This window comes from Podarcis liolepis (assembly GCF_965112155.1).
Source record: "Podarcis liolepis genome assembly, chromosome: 14".
Taxonomy (NCBI): Eukaryota; Metazoa; Chordata; class Lepidosauria; order Squamata; family Lacertidae; genus Podarcis; species Podarcis liolepis.
Window position 1 is genome coordinate 5,619,097 of NC_139569.1, and position 20,174 is coordinate 5,639,270.

General features: G+C 47.4%; 2 protein-coding genes across 4 annotated transcripts in view; one reads left to right on the forward strand and one right to left on the reverse strand.

Moving 5' to 3' along the window:
• Window positions 1–2,453, reverse strand: part of MAFK (MAF bZIP transcription factor K) — a 32,551-nt gene extending 30,098 nt beyond the window's left edge. Inside the window, exon 1 of one of the 2 annotated variants that reach the window (XM_083474839.1) lies at window positions 2,332–2,453. The gene's annotated coding sequence lies outside the window, so the exon portion shown is untranslated. Of the gene's footprint in view, window positions 1–2,020; window positions 2,045–2,331 lie in introns of those variants that run through there. The other variant, XM_083474842.1, reaches the window with a different exon arrangement.
• Window positions 2,155–20,174, forward strand: part of LOC310693053 (lysosomal alpha-glucosidase-like) — a 30,536-nt gene continuing 12,516 nt past the window's right edge. The window contains exons 1-13 of one of the 2 annotated variants that reach the window (XM_083474696.1): window positions 2,155–2,534; window positions 6,253–6,784; window positions 8,654–8,799; window positions 9,105–9,270; window positions 10,837–10,933; window positions 12,404–12,523; window positions 13,750–13,868; window positions 14,949–15,080; window positions 15,731–15,841; window positions 16,164–16,277; window positions 18,832–18,916; window positions 19,136–19,253; window positions 19,428–19,561. In XM_083474696.1, the coding sequence (XP_083330822.1) occupies window positions 2,170–2,534; window positions 6,253–6,784; window positions 8,654–8,799; window positions 9,105–9,270; window positions 10,837–10,933; window positions 12,404–12,523; window positions 13,750–13,868; window positions 14,949–15,080; window positions 15,731–15,841; window positions 16,164–16,277; window positions 18,832–18,916; window positions 19,136–19,253; window positions 19,428–19,561 (2,239 nt within the window). In that variant the 5' untranslated portion in view covers window positions 2,155–2,169. The remainder of the gene's footprint in view (window positions 2,535–6,252; window positions 6,785–8,653; window positions 8,800–9,104; window positions 9,271–10,836; window positions 10,934–12,403; window positions 12,524–13,749; window positions 13,869–14,948; window positions 15,081–15,730; window positions 15,842–16,163; window positions 16,278–18,831; window positions 18,917–19,135; window positions 19,254–19,427; window positions 19,562–20,174) is intronic. The other variant, XM_083474697.1, reaches the window with a different exon arrangement.

The following is a 20,174-nucleotide window of genomic DNA, read 5'->3' on the forward strand; positions in this document are numbered from 1 at the left end:
CTGATACAGCATCCCTGATAGGTGATCGACCACCCAGCCTCTGTGTAAAATCTTGTAATAGACAGTCTGCCACATTGCAAGCCATCTATTCAACTATCAAACAGCTTGTGTGGCCAAGAAGTTAATCCACATCCTTTGCTTTGTGATCTGTTTGACAGCTTTCCAATATCTTAAGAAGGCTGTCAGATACCTCTTCATAATATCTTCTACTGGCTGAACATTTTATTGTGTTCTTGTTTTGTATTTTGATGTTGTGAACTGCCCTCTGATCTTTGGATGAAGGGCAGTATACAAATATAATTATTATTGTTTTTCTAAACTGCTTTACCCTTTCCTTACAGGATCTTGTCTCAATGCCCTTCCCAATTTTTGTCACTCTCCTTTTGATAAGCACCAGGGTTGTTGCAAAATTTGGAGGTTCAGAGCGGGGGGCAGGCATGGCTGTGTGTATGTTATCCTTAGCTTCTTCAAGTGCAGTTGGGAGACAAATGAAATAGAACATATTATTACAGTGAATAATATAACAGAGATAAAGTCTTGCCTTCTGGCTTCTTTAACTGCTCTGGTGTGCAATAAATACTTTTATATAGATACTTTACCGTATGCCAGTTTGAAAAGCAGCAACATTTGGGGAGCATAAAATAGCCTTACAGGCTACAGTGACTATGTGTCCTCCTTCACAGAGGACAGTCCTCTGTATCTGAAGAGTCATGTATTTGAAAGTCTGTCCCATTCAGGTACAATGCAAAGAAGAAATCATAAGAAGGAAGACAAAGGAAAGTATTGAAGGTGCCCATTAACATTAGCAGCTGAGCAGCAGAAAGGTCACCTGGCCACATTGTTCTTCACGACAAAATGTATTTCCATTGAAATTATAGTCATTATTTCAATTTCACGAGGCTTTTAAGAGCTGCTAATGTAAGCATTCATTAACTTAGAGCAGTTCAATTTTACAATTTATTTGTATTGGTTGCTGCTGTTTAAGTTTGTTGGTTGAATTTGCTGTATTAGCTTCATAAAAGGTAAAGGGTAAAGGGACCCCTGACAATTAAGTCCAGTCGTGAACAACTCTGGGGTTGCAGCGCTCATCTCACTTTAAAGGCTGAGGTAGCTGGCATTTGTCCACTTCCGCAGACAGTTTTTTCGGGTCATGTGGCCAGCATGACTAAGCCACTTCTGGAGAAACCAGAGCAGCGCATGGAAACGCCGTTTGCCTTCCCACCAGAGTGGTACCTATTTATCTACTTGCACTTTGACGTGCTTTCGAACTGCTAGGTTGGCAGGAGCTGGGACTGAACAACGAGAGCTCACCCCGTCATGGGGATTCAAACCACAACCTTTCTATCAGCAAGCCCAAGAGGCACAGTGGTTTAACCCACAGCACCACCCGCATCCCAATTAGCCTCGTAGAATCACATAATTGTAGAGTTGTAAAGGACCACAAAGATCATCTAGTCCAACCCCCCTGCAAGGAAGGAATCTTTTGCCCAACAAGGGTCTCAAACCCACAACCCTGAGATTAAGAGTCACATGCTCCACTGACTAAGCTATCCCAACTTTAGTATGTGTGCTTTGTTTATTCATCATCATGAATAAACTGTTTAGTTTGTTACTAATCTGCTAGCCACCTGTGAACATAAACCTATGTTGAAGGGGCAGGATAAAAACGCTATATCATTCTGAGGAGGAGGGGTGAGCTCCCCGTGATGGTTAGTTGCAAAGAAGCAAGTGGGGTGAGAGCGAGGCGGGGTGGTGGGCTGAAGGTGACAAGCAGCGTCCCCGTACTAATGGACCAGCTTCCCCTCCCAAAATAAAATAATAATTTATTATTTATACCCCGCCCATCTGGCTGCATTTCCCCAGCCACACTGGGCAGCTTCCAACGCAATATTAAAATACAATAACCTATTAAACATTAAAGCTTCCCTAAACAGGGCTGCCTTCAGATGCCCTCTAAAAGTCAAACGAACTCTGATCCACACAGGAGCAGGGAAGAGGGGAGAGAGAACTTCATACCTACATAGATAGATACGGCGTGGCAGACTTTATTTTGCCACCACGTGCTTGGCTCCAGCAATGACTCAGCAAATTCCTCCCTTTAGCCTTTTCCCTCTCTCTCTCTGACCCCTCCCATCTAGGCTCCTCCCCCTCCCTTCCACAAGGCGGCGCATGCGCGAGCCGGCCCAGCGCGCGGCCCAATCCCGGACCTCCCTCCGTCCCCTCAGCGGTCCAACCGAATTCGCCTCTGTTTTTCTTCCCCTCACGAAACAACAAAGCCGCGCCGCCGCCAACCGCCGCTACGCCAGTCAGTCAGTCGCTCGCTTGCCTTACCTTGGACTAGGCGGGCGGGAGGGCGGGAGCGCGCGCGCGCACCCGCGGCTACTCTCCCCCCCCCCTTCTACCCGCCGGACAGAGAAGCGTGAGGCGAAAACTGGCGAAGGGGCCTCGCAACGGCCGGCCGGGCTCGCGCCTCGCCTCCCCTCAGCGCAGCGGCCTCGCTCTGGCCTCCTCTCCCTGGCGCGCGCGTGCCGCGAGTGAGTGAAAGTCAAGTTCTCCTCCCCGCCCCCATTGGGGACGGGAGGGAGGGAGGGGAGGGGAAGCCGGGAGGGAGAACAGCGGCAGCAACAAGCGCGCGCCGAAGCTCCTCCTCCCTCTCGAGCCGCCCGGCCAATCGGGGCTCGGGCCGTTTTCCGGGGACGGGTTGTCACCCGAGCCTCGCCACGGCAGACGTCAGCGAGCCTGGGGCGGGGCAAGGGAGCCAAAGCCACGCCCTCTCGCTCCTGCTTCTCTCTCTCCCTCCTCCTCCTCCCGGCTCTTCCTTCCTCGCTCCCACCCACCCGCCGTACTTGGCGTAGTCCCGCCCACTGAGGAATGTTCATTCATGCGGGGGGAAGGAAGCGCGGGAAAAGCGGGTGAATGGAGCTGGGTGGTCTCTGTCGGCAAAGCGCATGTGTTTCCTGATGGTTTTGTTTCTGTTGAAGTGGAGGGGAGGGGGAAGAAGAGACTGGTGTTTCGGGGGCGGGGTTAGAAACCACATCAGATACAATATTACCATAGAATTGTAGAGTTGGAAGGGAATCCAAGCTTCAACCCCACCCCACCCCCGCAATGCAGGGGTCTCAGCTAGGGCATCCATAACAGATGGCCAAAATAATAGTAATTGCCAGAGCTATTGTAGTGCTGCTGTCAATTACAGTGAAAGACCTACACTAACTCCCAGTACATTTCCGAGCACAATTGAAAGTGTTGGTGCTGACCTTTAAAGCCCTAAACGGCTTCGGTCCAGTATACCTGAAGGAGCGTCTCCACCCCCATCAATCTGCCCAGACACTGAGGTCCAGCTCCAAGGGCCTTCTGGCGGTTCCCTCGCTGCGAGAAGCCAAGTTACAGGGAACCAGGCAGAGGGCCTTCTCGGTAGTGGCACCCGCCCTCCCACTGGATATCAAAGAGAAACTACCAGACTTTTCGAAGACATCTGAAGGCAGCCCTGCTTAGGGGATTTTTTTAATGCTTAATAGACTATTGTATTTTAATATTCTGTTGGAAGCCGCCCAGAGTGGCTGGGGAAACCCAGCCAGATGGGCTGGGTATAAATTATTATTATTATTATTATTATTAAATAATTTTTATTAACTGGCCAATCACATCAAATTAAATCATATCACATAAATTCCGAATTACAAAGACGAATTTTAAATTTTGTTGGGGGGACCTATTATTATTATTATTACAAATCAGCCTGCTGTTTGCAACATTTTTCTTTGTGTGCACAAGTTATGGTCAAACCGCCACCTGGAGTCCTTTGTCCAGTTCTGGGCACGATAGTTTAAGAAGGATATTGACAAGCTGGTATGTGTGCAGAGGGGGGTGACCAAGATGATAAAGGGCCAGAGAATCAAGCCATATGAGGAACAGTTGATGGAGTTGGGTCAAGAGGAGATATGAGAGCCATCTTCAAATATCTAAAGGGATGTCACATGGAAAATGGAGAAACCTTTTTTTCTGCTGCTTTGGAGGGTGGGATCCAAACAGAGAAGTATGGAGATTCTGACTAAATGCTAGGAAGAACTTTCTGACAGTAAGACTCCCTCTGGAGGTGGTGGACTCTCCTTCCTTGGAGGTTTTTAAGCAGAGCTTGAGTGGCCATCTGTCATGGATGCTTGAGTTGAGATTCCTGCATTGCAGGGGGTTGGGCTAGATGGCCCTTGGGGTCGTTTCCAGCTCTACAATTCTGTGTAAAATCTGCCAAGTGAGAATAGCAATTCATAGATCTAATGAAGGGGTCTCTTATTTGTTCTTTCACAATAGCAGTATAGTCTTATACAACTCTTTTTAGACGTAAACTAGTTCTGCCAGTCTTTTAAGGTTGCTCAGTACCCTTTTCTTTGCGGTATAACAGACACTGCCCCCCGTTCATTTATGTTATGTTTGTTTCATTTTATTAAATCAGATTGATTTGGGATGTCTGCATATTTGAATTCTTCCTCTAAAAAAGCTTTTAAAACAATCGTTTTGGATTTTTGCCACAGTAGGAAAGCACGAAAACACTTTCGCTTTCTTTTTCTCTGCAGTGAGCTCAAATAAATCAAAGGGGTGTGTGTGTGATAGAACAACGCCTGAAAAACAGACAGAGTATGTTCAAGAGCCCTGATTGGGGGAAAGGTAGCAAGTTCTGCCCTAGAGTGATAGTGCTGAATTTTGCACCTTGCAATAATGGCTTTTCTGTGTGGCCCTGTATGTACTTTGGGGGGGGGGCAAATTCTATGAAACTTAAAGCACAGCCAGTGCAGGTCTACTCAGAAGTAACCTCAGGTTACTTGCTTCTGCTGAAAGTAAAGGACACTTACAAATTGTTCTGTTAGTAGGCAGGCTTTTACTTATCATCACCATCATCAATTTTGTTGCTGTTTCCTAAATACCAGGCGGTCTCCAGGCAGTGCACACACAAAAAATAAAAACACATGTTTCAAATAAAAACTTTTTTTAAAAAAACAGGCAGGAATAATTAACAATTGTTGCACAACAAAAAACAACCCAACCTCTAAAAAGCAAACAGCATTACTGTTTGCCACAGCTAAGAATGCAGCCCAGGCATGTAAGCCATGGAATCCAGCTCATGGTGTTCCTGGGAGCAGACTCAAAAAATATTCTGCTGAAAACAAATACAAGAGCTTATTCTAGGAGGTTTGCGGTAGTGCCATCCAACAGTTGCAAGACAGAAGGCTTTATTCCTTCCTGCTGTTACTATTATCAAGCGCAAACACATGGAGGTGGATTTGTTTTAGCTCTCCCAAGAGGTAAGCCTAGCTGCAGTAAATAAGGAAGCACAGGGTGACTGCAAGGTTGTTTGACATGTGTGTATATGTTGCTTTTTAAAGCTGCTGCCCTCAAGACTGGTAAAACCAAGTAGGGCATTGAGATGCTATTAAGGACATAAGCAGGCCAATGGCCCATCTCATTCCTGGTCAGTCACTGATAGTTTAGATCTTATATGTGAAATTAATTTCTTTTGTCCTGACATGCCGCACCTTACATGTGTTTACATTGCTTGGCATTCATGTTTTTACCACCCATTCACTCAGTTTGGAAAAGTCCTTTTGGAGCTTTTTCCTGAACAATTGAATATTGTCAGTGAATGTGACCACCTCATTTCTCACCTGTAACTCTAGATCTTAGTTAAAAACCACACATACCAAAACTGCTTCTTAGGACACTCTACTTAATTTCCTACTTTCTTTGTGTCAGTTACTATAGCAGGAATAGGGAACCTGTACTCCTCCAGAAATTTTGTTGTACTACAACTCCCATCATCCCTGTGCATTGACCACACTGGCTGGGGCTGATGGGAGTTGGAGTCAGATAATGTTTGGAGGTTCACAGATTTCCCATCCTTGTTTTAAAGCCTAAAAACCACACTTGGAATTAAAGATCTTAAACAGCTTTATAGGCTCATGTTCAGGTTCCAGGCTTTTGAAAGATGCTGGCAGTCAGGGAAGCTGTTTAAAAACTGGCAAGATGTACTCAGTTTTATTGATCCAGTCAACAGTTCCACAGCTGCACTTTTGGCTGTGTGAACTTTCTGAATAGTCTTCAAAGGCCGTCTCTTGTACAGTGCATCGCAGTAGTCTAATGTCAAAGTTACTGGGGTGGCGGTAGATAACATTCTGCGCTTATTTCTTCAGTTCCTGTGGTTGCGAATAAGAGAAATATTGTCACAGTGGGTTTCTTCTTCCTTTCTCCTTCCTCATCCAGCACGCAGAAAATGAAGTCCTATCAGAAGCTGACGGCAGACGTCCCCCAGATCACAGAATCCGGAGAGGAGGCCGCTGATGGGAAACCGTTGTGTCATCAGAAGTTGTCCGCTTGGTGGCTGGGTGGCGGCCTCCTGACGGTGGCTGCCATGCTTAGCGGGGTGACCGTCTGGGTTCTCGGGCAGATCTGGTGGGGTCAGCATGGAACGCCACCCCTGACCAAGTGCGTCTCCATCCCAGAAAGCCTCCGCTTTGACTGTTTCCCGGAGAGAAGCACAGTCGTGACGCGGGAGCTGTGCGAGGCCCGGGGATGCTGCTTTGTCGATGGTGACTGGCCTTCAGGCAGCACGAGGGGGGTACCCTGGTGCTTCTACCCGCCTGACTTCCCCAGCTACACCTTGGGCAGCCTGAATGAGACTGAGCTGGGAGTGCGAGGATTTCTGACCAGGAAGGCAAAGACCTATTACCCAAGAGATGTTGAGAAGCTGCAGCTCAGCGTGGAGTTTGAAACAGATGCCCGGCTGCATGTCAAGGCGAGTCATTTCCTATGGGTTAATTGTTCCCAGAGCTGTCGCTTTCCACTTTTAATCCTACTGAGCCTTCACAAGAGAGCTGGGAATGGGCTGCCAGCCCACGAGGGAGCACGCATTTTGCTTGCAGAAGGTCCCTGGCACCCCCAAGGGACAAGGCTTCTCAGACTCTGGAGAGCAGTTGCCAGCCTCTGTACACTAGGGTTAATAATAATAATAACAATATTTTTTTATTTATATCCTGCCCTCCGCAGCCGAAGCCGGGCTCAGGGCGGCTAACAATAAAATAATACAACATTCTAAAATCATTTCATTATAAAATTAATTCAAATCAAATTGGTTGAGCAACCAGGGGCCCTCCAGATGTTGCCAGGCTCCTGTTATGCCTGACCATTGACCATGATGGCTGGGGCTGATGGGAGTTGGAGCCCGACAACACCCAGAGAGCAACAAGTTCACCGCTCCTGTGCTAGATTAAATGATAAATCACGATATTCAGTGATATTCAAGTAGTTTACGGTGCACTGAAATGAAAACAGGCAAAGATTTCTCACTAGCTCCAAAAACGTGAGCCATACGTTTGATTCTGCATGCTGTCTATTCCAGGGCTGGAGAATCAGTTGTTGGACTCCAGCTCCCATCAGCCCCTCGCAGCATGGCCAGTGGACAGGGATTCTGGGAGTTGTATTCTCAAAACACCTGAGGGTGGGTGTGCACTGGCTCCCCACCCAGATCAGCTCTGCTATTTTCAGCTGGGCAGTACTGGGGTGCAACGAACCCTTCAGGGCAGGGGCCTTGGGGAAGAGGAGAAAGGGCATACCTCAGTGGGGGAGTATCTGCTTGGGGTGTACAAGTTCCCAGGATCAATCCCCAGCTTCTGCAGGTAGGGGGAAAACCCCTTCCTGAAACCCTAGTCTGTAAGGAGACAAAACTGATGGGCCAGTGATCTGACTTCCCACATACCCTGATGTTCATGCTGGATGTGCATTCGGAAGGGAGAGAGGCAGCGGAAAATGGGAGATTTGTACATGCAGGAAATGCTAGTTTTGCGCAATGAAAAATGCTTTTGAAAGCTAACGGACCGTGCCTGCCTCATCAGGCTGCTGGTCTTCAGTCAGCCTTCATCAGCCTGGTGCTATTATCATCATCATCATTATTATTATTATTATTATTATTATCACCACCATTATTTTCATTATTATTGTTATTATTCATATTCATTAATAATAACAATAACAATAATGAATACTTGGTAGTTGCACGTTACCCAAAGGACTCCAGACAACTGACAACACATCTTAAAACAAACATAGATACATTAACACAAACACATTACGTTTACAATCAATGCAGTACAGCTGCAACTTAACGCCCAATTTACTTGTGTGATTTCAACCTTGTGCGGTTGAAAGCTGGCTGGTTGAAATTGTGCATATCAATTGTACACAAGGCGGGTGCAGAAAGAGCTTTTAAGCTCTCTGCCTTGCTGGAGGGAGGGGGGCAGTTCCAAGGGGGTGGTTCAAGTATACATGTTTTTGTGTATACACTCCATCCCTGCGTTACTCCTGCACAAGATGCGACCGTACTGTACGTTCTGTTTATAATTTATTCGATGTCAGCTGTCGGAGACTGCCTCTCCCATCCGCCCCACTCAGCACAGCCATGCTGGCTGGGGCTGATGGACATTGTGGTCCAAGGCATTGGGAAGACCTCAGGTTGGCAGAAGCTGTCTTAAGTGGTTGCAATTGGAGACCTCCTTTCACTCTCACATGCGGCTTTAGGATCCTGGCCTCAGCTTGAGCCCTTGGTACAATTCACAATGTCTTGCATCTCCCATTTACCTGGGTGTGTCTGTGTGTCCCCTTTTTGTAGATCACGGATGCCACAAAGCCTCGGTACGAAGTGCCCCTTGATGTTCCTCCAGCAACCAAGAGAGCAGAGAATCCCTTGTACACCATTGAGTTTTCCAAGGAGCCCTTTGGGTTGATAGTGAAGCGGAAATCTTCGGGGACCGTGCTGTAAGAATCCGTCTCTTCCCCTCTAAATTTATGTATTTGTTATTCACTTCTTAAATTCATGTCCCGCTTCCAGGGTCCACTACTTCCACTACTGCTGATGCAGTAGTGTGTGAAACAGGCCTAAAGCAGGACCTCTCCTGGAAGGAGGGGCCTTCCCTTGGACTTTAGTATCCCACCACATTTTAAAGCTACTCTCTCTGTTCAGCCATGAGGACTAGAAACACTTTTGGCAAGGGGAAACATCGGTAAGCAGCCTTTTTCTTGTCACCTGTCCTTCCTAACATCTCTTCCCCTCCCTTCTTTAGGTTGAACACAACAGTGGCTCCCTTGTTCTTTGCTGATCAGTTTCTGCAGATTTCTACAGTCCTTCCATCCACATTCATTTATGGACTGGGGGAACATCGAAGCAACTTCTTGCATAGTCTGGAATGGAACACCCTGACCTTCTGGGCCCGAGATGTCCCTCCTACGGTACCTTTTATGCAAGATTGGGGGGGGGTCTTAACTATTTTCAGTCATGCTGTAGCTTTATTGCCCCCTCCCTGTTCAAATGTTCTCTCTTATTTCCTCCTGTTTCCTTACATGTTTGAATGGCCAAAGGTGGTCAGATTCTCCCATGCTTTTTTAAAAAAAAGTTGATTAATAACAACTGCTGAGTCCCCAATTTAATTAAGGAACTTGGTTGTGTTAGAGGGGTTAACCTTACCCCCTTCAGGCTGCCTGAGCCAGCATGGTGTAGTGGTTAAGAGCGGTGGACTCGTAATCTGGTGAACCGGGTTTGCATCCCCACTCCTCCACATGCAGCTGCTGGGTGACCTTGTCTCTCAGCCCCACTCACCCCACAGAGTGTTTGTTGTGGGGGAGGAAGGGAAAGGAGAATGTTAGCCGCTTTGAGACTCCCTAGGGTAGTGATAAAGCGGGATATCAAATCCAAACTCCTCCTCTTCTTCTTCTTCTGCCTTCCTATTTAAAATTCCCTCCTCCCCCAAAGTGGCTGTTTGCCCCATGAGCCAATGTTCCCATAAGGCCCCATGTTTGTAATCACCAACCCCTGTCAGAACCATCACTCCTCCATAAATGAGACCCAGGGAAAAGGCAAGAAGGTTCTGCTCCATACATATAGTTAACTTGTGGAACTTGCTGCCACAGTCAATGGCCATCAGTTTAGATGGCTTTGTGACCAAGCAAACCCAGGGAGGTCCATCCAATGATTGCCTTCCATCTCCTCCTTGTAGCCTTCCTGGAGGCATCCAGTTGGCCACTGTGGGAAGCAGGATGCTGGACTATCATAGAATCATAGAGTTGGAAGAGACCACAAGGGCCATCGAGTCCAACCGCCTGCCAAGCAGGAAACACCACCAGAGCACTCCTGACATATGGTTGTCAAGCCTCTGCTTAAAGACCTCCAAAGAAGGAGACTCCACCACACTCCTTGGCAGAAAATTCCACTGTCGAACATCTCATGTTTGGCTGCCTCTCTAAACCCAAGAAGAGCCTGTTGGATCAGGCCAATGGCCCATCTAGTCCAGAATCCTGTTCTCACAGTGGCCAACCAGATGCATCTATTGGGCTATCTGCAAGCAGGACCCTGGGCCACAGCAGCAGGAGAAGAAGAAGAAGAGTTTGGATTTGATATCCCGCTTTATCACTACCCGAAGGAGTCTCAAAGTGGCTCCTTTCCCTTCCTGCCCCACAACAAACACTCTGTGAGGTGAGTGGGGCTGAGAGACTTCAGAGAAGTGTGACTACCCCAAGGTCACCCAGCAGCTGCATGTGGAGGAGTGGGGAAGCGAACCCGGTTCACCAGATCACGAGTCTACCGCTCTTAACCACTACACCACACTGGCTACAGGCACTGGGAGAGGGATCTTGGGCTTGGGTTTTGCTTGCAGGTTTCCCACAAAGAGGCATCTGGTCAGCCACCGTGAGAACGGGATGTTGGACGGGCCGGGCCATTGGCCCCAATCTAGCAGGGCTCTGCTTGCGTTCTTATGAAGTGCTGGCTGAAAATGAGTCTTGACTTCTTTTTGTTTTCAGGAGTCCTTCAATCTCTACGGCGTCCACCCCTTTTACCTTGCCATGGAGAGAGACGGAGCTTCCCATGGGGTATTCCTCATGAACAGCAACGCAATGGGTACGTGTCCCCTTGGCACCTTTTGGGGTGAAATAATTTAGATACTTAAACCAATCTGAACGTTCTGAGCATTGCCCAGGTGGATCTGCTGGAAGGCGATGAATAAAGAAAACCAGGGAGTTTCAGGCTCTTCACTGGAAGCAAAGAGAAAAATGTTTGTAAGCTCACTTCTTTTGAATAACTAGTCAGAGGGTGGTCAAAAGTGGGTTCGTCTTCAGGGGTTTGTATTTTTAAAAAATTCCAGGTGACACATGCTTTTCAGGTAATCAGATGGACTTCAGATGCGCGGGAAGCCAATCTGAGTCAGTGCTTGCGAAGTAAAGGAGGAAAATGGAGTTTTGGAGGTGCAGCAGGGGCTTTTTACGGAGGCAAGAGCCTTCTGTTTCCTGCCATGAGGCGGGCTCTTTAGCAACCGCTGGGCGGTTTAACCGCATCTTGCAGCTGCTGGCTCTTTGCCTTCATAGCCAGCTGCTTCTCAACCCTCCTTGGCTGTCTGTTGTCTCCGACCTTCTCTCCAAGGGGCTTGGCCTTTTGACTGCATGGAGACCGCAGAGTGGCTGGTAGAAAAAGAGAGGGAGAGGCAGGTGGTCTGCATCAGCTGAGAGGGCTACAGGCATCCTACAGGGACCCTTTTGGCCAAGCACTTCTAACACACAGATCGTGTTGGCAAAGCCATGAAGAGTAAGGGAGAAAAGAGGGACCTTGGTGTGTCCCCGAGGGCTCTTAAGACTAGTGAAGTGGCTCCCAAACTTTTTTGGGCCACTGCCAGCTTGGATCCATAACATCATCCCCAGTGCCTTCCTTTATAATAGTGGTTCGCACAACTCACTAAGGAAGAGAACAACACAATAAAATTCAAAACAGTAACACTTAATTGCACATTTATTGAAAAGCCAATTTAAAAATTCAACAGAATTGATGTACTTGATCCAGTGATGCCAGTCCTTTATACCTCCAGCAGTTTCCAGCGTTTTAATTTTTTTTAAAATGCCTTTAAAATATCTGTAGGGTTGAAGGATATTGAAAGCCATAAATTCAAATATCAGTTACGGTAAAGAAGGTTTCTGTTGGATACCAAGTACAGATCTTCTCTATTCTCCCCGTTTTTGTGGATTTCTCCCAACTTCCTTCTGCCCAACGATCTGCCCATTTGAATTCAACATTTATTTTTATTCATTCATTCATTTGCTTAAATACTTATTCATCACCTTTTTGCCGAAGCCTAGCAATGCTGAATTTTTTTTAAACGGGCTTTTTTTCTTTTTCTTTTTAAAAGCAATGGAAATAATCAAACAGGACAAATAACAGATGAAAAGTCTCAGCACTAACATCAGTTGGGTTTTCTGTGGATTGATGTTTGCTCTGATTCAGCCCTGGTTTTCCCAGAGAAAGCAGTGGGGCAGGTGGAAAACCACACAAGCAGAACTGTGGACAAACCCTAAGTCTTCCTCTCTCCTGTTTGTCGCCTAGAGGTAGTGCTTCAGCCCGCACCTGCCCTCACCTGGAGACCCGTTGGAGGCATTCTGGATTTCTACATTTTCCTAGGCCCAGACCCCAACTTGGTGGTCCAGCAGTACCAGCAGGTGATTGGTCAGTATCTGTAGGCTCCTCCATACGTCCCTTTGTCTATTGTGCTTTGTGCTTTTGATAGTATGTAAACAGTCTGGGTGCAGGCACCCTGCTTTGTTTCCAATCCCACAGCTTCCTGCTGAACTCTTGCAATTTTTCCACATGACAAACGTTCCTGGTTTGCCCTGCTTTCACTATGCTATAATGCAAGAGCGCCCCCTCCAGGTAGAAACAATGCTGTAATACTGGGGAAGCATGGCAGAACGACTAATAAAGTGGGGGCGATGTGTGGATGGTCAGTGTCACATGCATACCGGAAATAGTTACAAAAAGAAATGAGAGAGTATTGAGGAAGCAGTGGGCGTGGAAAGGGGAGTAGAAGAAGGTGACAGTCAATCCACCCACTCCAAAACACAGAAATAAATCATCTTTGACCCCAAGTGCAGTGATTCAGAGCTCAATTTTCCCCAACGTAATGGATTATCCCTGCACTGGGTAAACCTGAATCATGCTGATTGGTGTTGTTTGAGGTTCTTGTCATGTGGACAACAACAGTGTTCATCCATCATGGGTCCCCAGAAGTGGGTGGACTACAACTCCCATCATGTTTGTCCACCAGGCTGCGGATGATGGGAGTTGTAGCCCACCCACATCTGGGGACCCAAGATTGAAGAATGTCAGGAGTGTGTGCAGGAGCCAGGCCCTGTGACCAGTAGGGCTTTTCAGGGCTGGGGCCTTCCTAAGTTTGTTCTGGAGAGGCAAGGCACACTGGTGAGGCGGATTGGTAACTCACTACACCTGGTGGCAAGAGCCGGGAAGGGATATAAGGTCAGCATTTCCCTTCGGCTCTTGGCCACAGCAACTCGTTTGCCGCCTTGCTGTGTTTGGCTTCTTGCTTCCTGATCCTTGGACCTCGGCTTCTTGACTCCTTGCTTCTCAACCCTTGGACCCTTGACTTTGTGACTCCCTGTTTCCTGACCCTCGTATCCCTGGCTTCTGGACTCTCGTTCCTGCTCCTACCTCGCCATCTTGTCTCCAATCCCGACGTCCTCAGCCGGGACTTCGATCGCCCATAAACTGGACCATGACAAAGAACACTGGACTACGTGGATTAAATCAGAATGCAAATAACTGCAAATAAGCAGTAAACTCCGACTTGGACGAGTCAAAAGGCACAGAAGGAAGAAGACCGTGGCTCTGGCATAGAGGAGGCAGCACACCTAACACTTTCCTGATTTTTGTTTTAGGTTTCCCTGCCATGCCTCCCTTTTGGGGATTGGGTTTCCATCTCTGCCGCTGGGGCTATGGAACAAGCAACGAGACCTGGGAGATCGTCAAGGCCATGAGGAATTTTCAGATCCCGCAGGTAAACATCAACCGGGACCCTCCAGAATGAGGAGCTTGCAGATTTAGGTCAGGGGTGTGGCACATGGTGTTTTCCATGCAAAGGGTCTCGGGTTCAAATCCTGAATCTCCCAAGGAGGGCTTGGTTAAGACTTCTGTCTGAAATCCTAGAGGGCTTGGGCCCTGCTTGCGGGTTTCCCCACAGGCATCAGGTTGGCCAGGAACAGGATGCTGGACTAGGTGGGCCCCTGAGCTGCTCCATCAGGCTCCTTTCACATTCTTAGGACAGTACACACACCCCTCCCTTCTGCTTTAGCCTCACAGTGACCTTGTGAAGTAGGTTAGGTTGAGAGAGAGTGAATCGCCTAAGGTCGCCCAGTGTGTTTAATAGCTAAGGCAGCAATCCTAATTTAACTTAATTTGATAGTAAGTTAATTTAATAGCACCGAATAGACTGAATCATTCAATAAGACTGAATTTAATAGGACATATTTCTGAGTGGAGGGACGCTGGTGGCGCTGTGGGTTAAACCACAGAGCCTAGGACTTCCCGATCAGAAGGTTGGTGGTTCGAATCCCCGCAACGGGGTGAGCTCACATTGCTCAGTCCCTGCTCCTGCCAACCTAGCAGTTCAAAAGCATGAAGTGCAAGTAGATAAATAGGTACCGCTCTGGCAGGAAGGTAAACGGCATTTCTGTGTGCTGCTCTGGTTCGCCAGAAGCGGCTTCGCCATGCTGGCCACATGACCCCGAAGCTGTACGCCGGCTCCCTTGGCCAATAAAGCGAGATGAGCGCTGCAACCCCAGAGTCGGCCACGACTGGACCTAATGGTGAGGGGTCCCTTTACCTTTACCTTACCTCTGAGTGGACATGGATAGGATTGTGCTGTTAGTAGCTTTCTGCAGTTCTGGTCCAACACTCTTTCTTTCTCAACTGAGGTAGCACAGTTGAGTAGAGCATGGTGCTGATAATGCCAGTGTCCCAGGTCCAATCCCTGCATGGGGCAGCTGCATATTCCTGCATTGCAGGCAGTTGGACTAGATGATCCTCAGATTCCCTTCCAGCTCTACAGTTCTATGATACCTATGCTTTCTGTTTGCAGGCTGCCCAGTGGAATGATATTGACTACATGGATGGCTATCGAGACTTCACCATCGACTCCCAGAAGTTTGGCACTCTCCCCCAGTTGGTGGAAGACCTTCACAGACATGGGCAGCGCTACGTGATGATTCTGGTAACCTCTCTGTGCTTTTCTCACTTCTTTCTTACTCCAGCAATATAAACGTGCAATTCCAAGATACGATTTAATTTTTTCAAGCAAGGTAAGTAACATCCTGTCACTCTGGTGTAGCTTTCATCAAAAGCTGCTGCTATGCTGGGACCCTTTATTTAGAGCTTTGCATTTCCCAAATCCTGTGTGTTTTATTTATTTAGCCATGGAGGCAAAATGCAATCTAGAAGCGAGAATGGAAAAAGCGCTTCCATGTGGCATTAAATATAGCCTTCTCTTCCCCCCAAAAACTTGCATTGTCCTTCATCCATGGACAAAATCCTGTTTGCTCAGAAGTACGTTTCAGCAAAGGTCCCTGTTCTCCCTACAAATGGCCTTTTACGGTATTTAGTGATGTGTGCTTTCCCCCCGTGCTATAGAGCTTTCCCACCTGACTGACATACAGTTGCAGGAACAATTGGGGGGGGTGACATTATGGAAACAAGGAGGCAGTGGCCTGAAAATGTTGGGGAACCACTGCTCTAGCCCAGTAGAACATTTGAGTTTCCTGCCTTTCTTGAAGCAGGTAGCCAAAGATCCATTTGGTGGAAGAGGCTGGTTTCACTGCTGTGTGGATCCCTAGCCTGCTTGACCGCCTTTTGCTTTCCCCCCAGGACCCAGGAATCAGCAGCACCCAACCTCCAGGCTCTTACTGGCCTTACGATGAAGGCTTGAAGCGTGGAATATTCATCAACAGCACCCAAGGAAAACCTCTGATAGGGCAGGTGAGAGCGAAGGAGCGGGGTGGCGTTTTGCCTCTTCAGTTTACTGTTTTGAATTTTATTGTATTGTTATCTTCCTTAGTGTGTTGTACAAAGAGCTATTCTCAGTACAGGGTATTCCCACTGGGGATACTTTTATGGAACCCAAAGGCTGGTGGCAACTACTGGCCTAGATGGTAAACATGAATTAAAAAATAAATAAATGGGTAAGCCTGGTGGGCTGGATAAGGCGCTAACCTATTGCACCCCGTGCAGAAAGTTGATTGGGTTCAACTCTGCCTGAATTTTATCCATCAGATTTGTGCTGTTGTCCCCCACCCCCTAGGTCTGGCCTGGCTTCACCGCTTTCCCCGACTTCTCTAACCTAAACACTCACCAGTGGTGGCTGGAAAACCTGGACAGATTCCACTCCCTCGTCCCCTTCGATGGCCTTTGGATTGTAAGTTCCTTCTTCAATCTTTTTCAGTTTCTAAACAGAAAACAGTTGAGTGGGCACTGAAAAGGGGAGGTGATGAGTATTAGAATCATAGAACTGTACAGTTGGAAATCACCCAAAGGGTCATCTACTCTCTTTTTTCCAGTTTTTCAAATTTTATTTATACTTTTCAAGTTTATACACTAATTTTACAATCATTTTAACATTTCAAAACTTGACTTCCTTCCCCCTCTTTCTGTGGTTCCTTAATTTTTAAAATCCTTTGCATATCCATATCTACTTAATTTGCTCATTTATTCATCTACTTTAAGTATATACTCTTATCAAACTGCAGGTTAATACAATAATCCTGCCAATGATCTTACCTGCTTACAATTTTTCTGCAAATATTCAATAAACCATTTCCATTCTTTTATTTTAAAAAGTTTTTTATCTTGATTTCTTATTCTTCCGGTAAGTTTTGCCATTTCTGCGTATTCCATAAGTTTTTGTATCCATTCTTCCTTTGCTGGGACTTCTTACTTCTTTCCATTTTGGGGCGAGTGACATTCTAGCCACTGTAGTAGCATACATGAATAAGTTTCTATACATTTTAGATGGTTCTGTCCCTATAAGCATTTATGTTCCACCTCTGTCTCCCAGGAGCTCAAAGTTTCGTATGTGATTCCCGCCACTCCTCGTGGCATCTCCGCAACAACCCTGTGTGGTAGGTTAGGTTGAGAGACAGAGAGTGGCCCATGGTCAAGCAGTGAGCTTTATAACTGAGTGGTGATTTGAACCCTGGTCTCCCAAGTCATAGTCTGTCACTCTAATCACTCCTTGTGGGAATTTTCAGGGTGGCAGGAAAGGATATATTGTTTATTAATATCCTTCCTAACTTGCGCTAGCAAGTTCCTTTACTTAGCAGAGTTACATTCCCCTTTTTACATGCATAGCAGACAGCTGGTTGCAGGCTCGTGTGAGCCTCTCACTATTATACAATTCAGTCTGTCTCAGATTGAATTGTACGTTCCTGGTAAGTTCCCTTGAATCCCTCCTAAAAGAATAAAGACACCACAATCTTGTTCAAAGTCAATAAAAGAAGTTTACTCACATCAGTTCACAGTTGGATTCCTGAAGGTAGACTTAGTTACATATGGGGGAATAATCCCAGTGCTTCTGCTAGCTGAGAGCTAGCAGAGCAGTCCTTGCTAAAAGCTGGTCAAACGAAGAAGGAAGTCAAAAAGAGGGAAGGGTGCTGCATAACTTGTCCTTTTGTTACCTGGGCAGGTTAGGTCACACCCACCTATCACATACAAACGGAAGGATGCTCCAGCCAGAAGGAACAAGAAGTTTTGACTGGCTGGACCAAACATTCCCTTGCATGTCTTCTCAAGCATTACAAGGAATGTTGTACTTGACTGCCTCTCATGGATGACATCCCACACTCCTCTGACCCAATGTGGGAGCTAAACATTAAAGCCCAGTGCCAGGAGTGCTGTTAAACAGCAGACCAGGCGCAAGGCTGGGGGAAGGACCATAGCTTATTGGCCAAACACCTGCCTTGCATGTAGAAGGTCCCAGGTTCAATCCCTTGGAGAGCCACTGCCAGTAGCACTAAGCTGGGTGAGCCAGTGGTCTGACTTGGTATAAGGCAGCTTCCTAGAGGCAGTGTGGCTTAGTGGTTAGAGTGTCCGACTAGAACTTGGGAGACCGGGGTTCGAATCCCCAGTTGGTTAGGAAGCTCACAGGATGACTTTGGGGGCCAGTTGCTGCCTCTTGGCCTAACCTACCTCGCAGGGTTGTTATGCGGATTAAACGAGGAAGGGGGAAAGAACCGTGTGCACTACATTGAGCTCCTTGGAGAAAAAAGTGGGATGAAAACACAATAAATACTTGAATAAATGTGCCCCTAAGTCGATCCTGGCAAATGTAATTTCTCCCAAGAGGCGTTTCAATAGTTCCCCCGTGGGCTTCTTGGATGCGGCACCAGAGGGAGGTGGTAAGAGACCTCTTTCTCTTCCCTACTCCTGTTTCCCCCCAAATTAAGTGTCAGCAGCTGCAGCCAGCTGTGTGGGGCAGGAAAAAGGGGTTTGGAGGGCGGGTGAATGGGTGGGAGGGAAGGAAGGAAGGGGGGGGAGAAAAGAGCAGGGGACAGGCAAGGAGGAGGCTTATGGGGACATGAGGGAGGGAGGCTTGCGGGTCAGAGCTGCTGCTGCTGGCCTCCAGTCCAAATTCAGATTAGCTCAAAAACAAGCCAAGTTATTTTTCACTTTTGCAGACAGGATGGGGAGTAGCATGGCTTATTTCTGAGTCAACCCTGTTTAAGGAGCTGGGGGTCACCCCTCACTGCTTCGCAACCTATGGTCAGGCCATAACCTTAGGGCTACATTCACATTGAACAAACACAGATATTTGTGCCTTAGAAACATGAAAAAATGTTGCACTTAAAATGCTCGTGTTGGCTTCAGGGCAAGTCCCTTGGTCTGCAACTGACCTGTGCTTGAGGAAAGTTTAATTTTCCGTGGGTAGTGTGTGAACTGGGACATTTTAATTGGCCCCAATCTCTTTGCTTTAGGACATGAATGAACCTTCGAACTTTGTGGATGGCTCCACCGCAGGCTGTTCCCAGGAAGAGCTGGATAAACCCCCATACGTGCCTGGTAAGAGAGGAGATGCTTTAGATCCTGCTGTACATGCCCATGATCCTACAGTAGCCTTCTTGAGTGACTGCCTCTGTGTTTGTGTGCAATAGGAAGAGAGAGAGAGAAAGAGAGATGGTCTCCATGGGTCAACCACCCCAGACAGGAGCTTGTATCTGTTTGCCAAGCACACACGATTTGTTGTACTACTTCTAACCAGCCGTTCTCTTTCTCCACCAGCTGTACTGGGAAATTCCCTTTCCGCCAAGACCATCTGTGCCTCCTCTAGGCAGAACGCATCTGTGCACTACAACCTCCATAACCTCTATGGGCTGATGGAAGCCAAGGCTACTGCTAGGTAAGCTCCCATCGCCTTGGTGGATGGGTTTGTCTGGGGCATGAGAGCATCAGTGACAGACAAACAAGACACGTCCGGTTTCCAGGGCCCAAGTTAGCTGGCATCCCTTCCCGTTCTCTCAGCTTACAAGCAAACATTTTTGCTAGTCTCCTTTTTCTTTCCCCCCACTTTTAGCGCACTAGTCAAGATCCGAGGGAAGCGGCCTTTTGTCATCTCCCGCTCCTCCTTCCCCAGCCAGGGCAGGTATTCAGGGCACTGGCTTGGTGACAACAGAAGCGAGTGGAAGGACATGGTCTGCTCCATTCCAGGTACGTGCAAGTGGTTTTCTTTTCCAGCTGCAGACACAGCTCTCCAGAAAGACTCACGGAGAGCCTGGCTGTTGGATCAGGCCCATAGCCCATCTAGTCCAGCACTCTATTCTTGTGGGAATGTGGATATTAGGAGAGGATACATTGATTAAACATTATCCTTCCTCACGCTAGTGAGCTGGTAGTAGAGCACATTCTCTGTATAGGAAGCTAGTTGGTAGATTCATTTGAATCTCTTGAGTTAAGCAATCCGGTCTGGCTTGTCCAGATTGGATTGTTCCTGGTAAATTCCCCTTTATTCACTTTTAAAAACAATAAAGACACAACAGCCTTCTCTTTAAAATATTAAGCAGTTTACTTACATTCAGTTCACAGTATGATCCTGGAGGCAGCCTTTGGCTTGTGGTTACAGAAGATAGTAGTTACAGAGACAGAAGTGGAGCCTGGAGAGGAGGGGGTGTGGCAGCCATGAGACAGAGATGAGGCAGGCTGCTGAAAAAGCCAGTGAGTCCCACCCTCCTGCTGCAACCAGCTCCCTCCCCCCGGTCTCCTAGAACAGTGTTTCCCAACCTTGGGTCTCCAGCAGTTTTTGGACTACAACTCCCAGCATCCC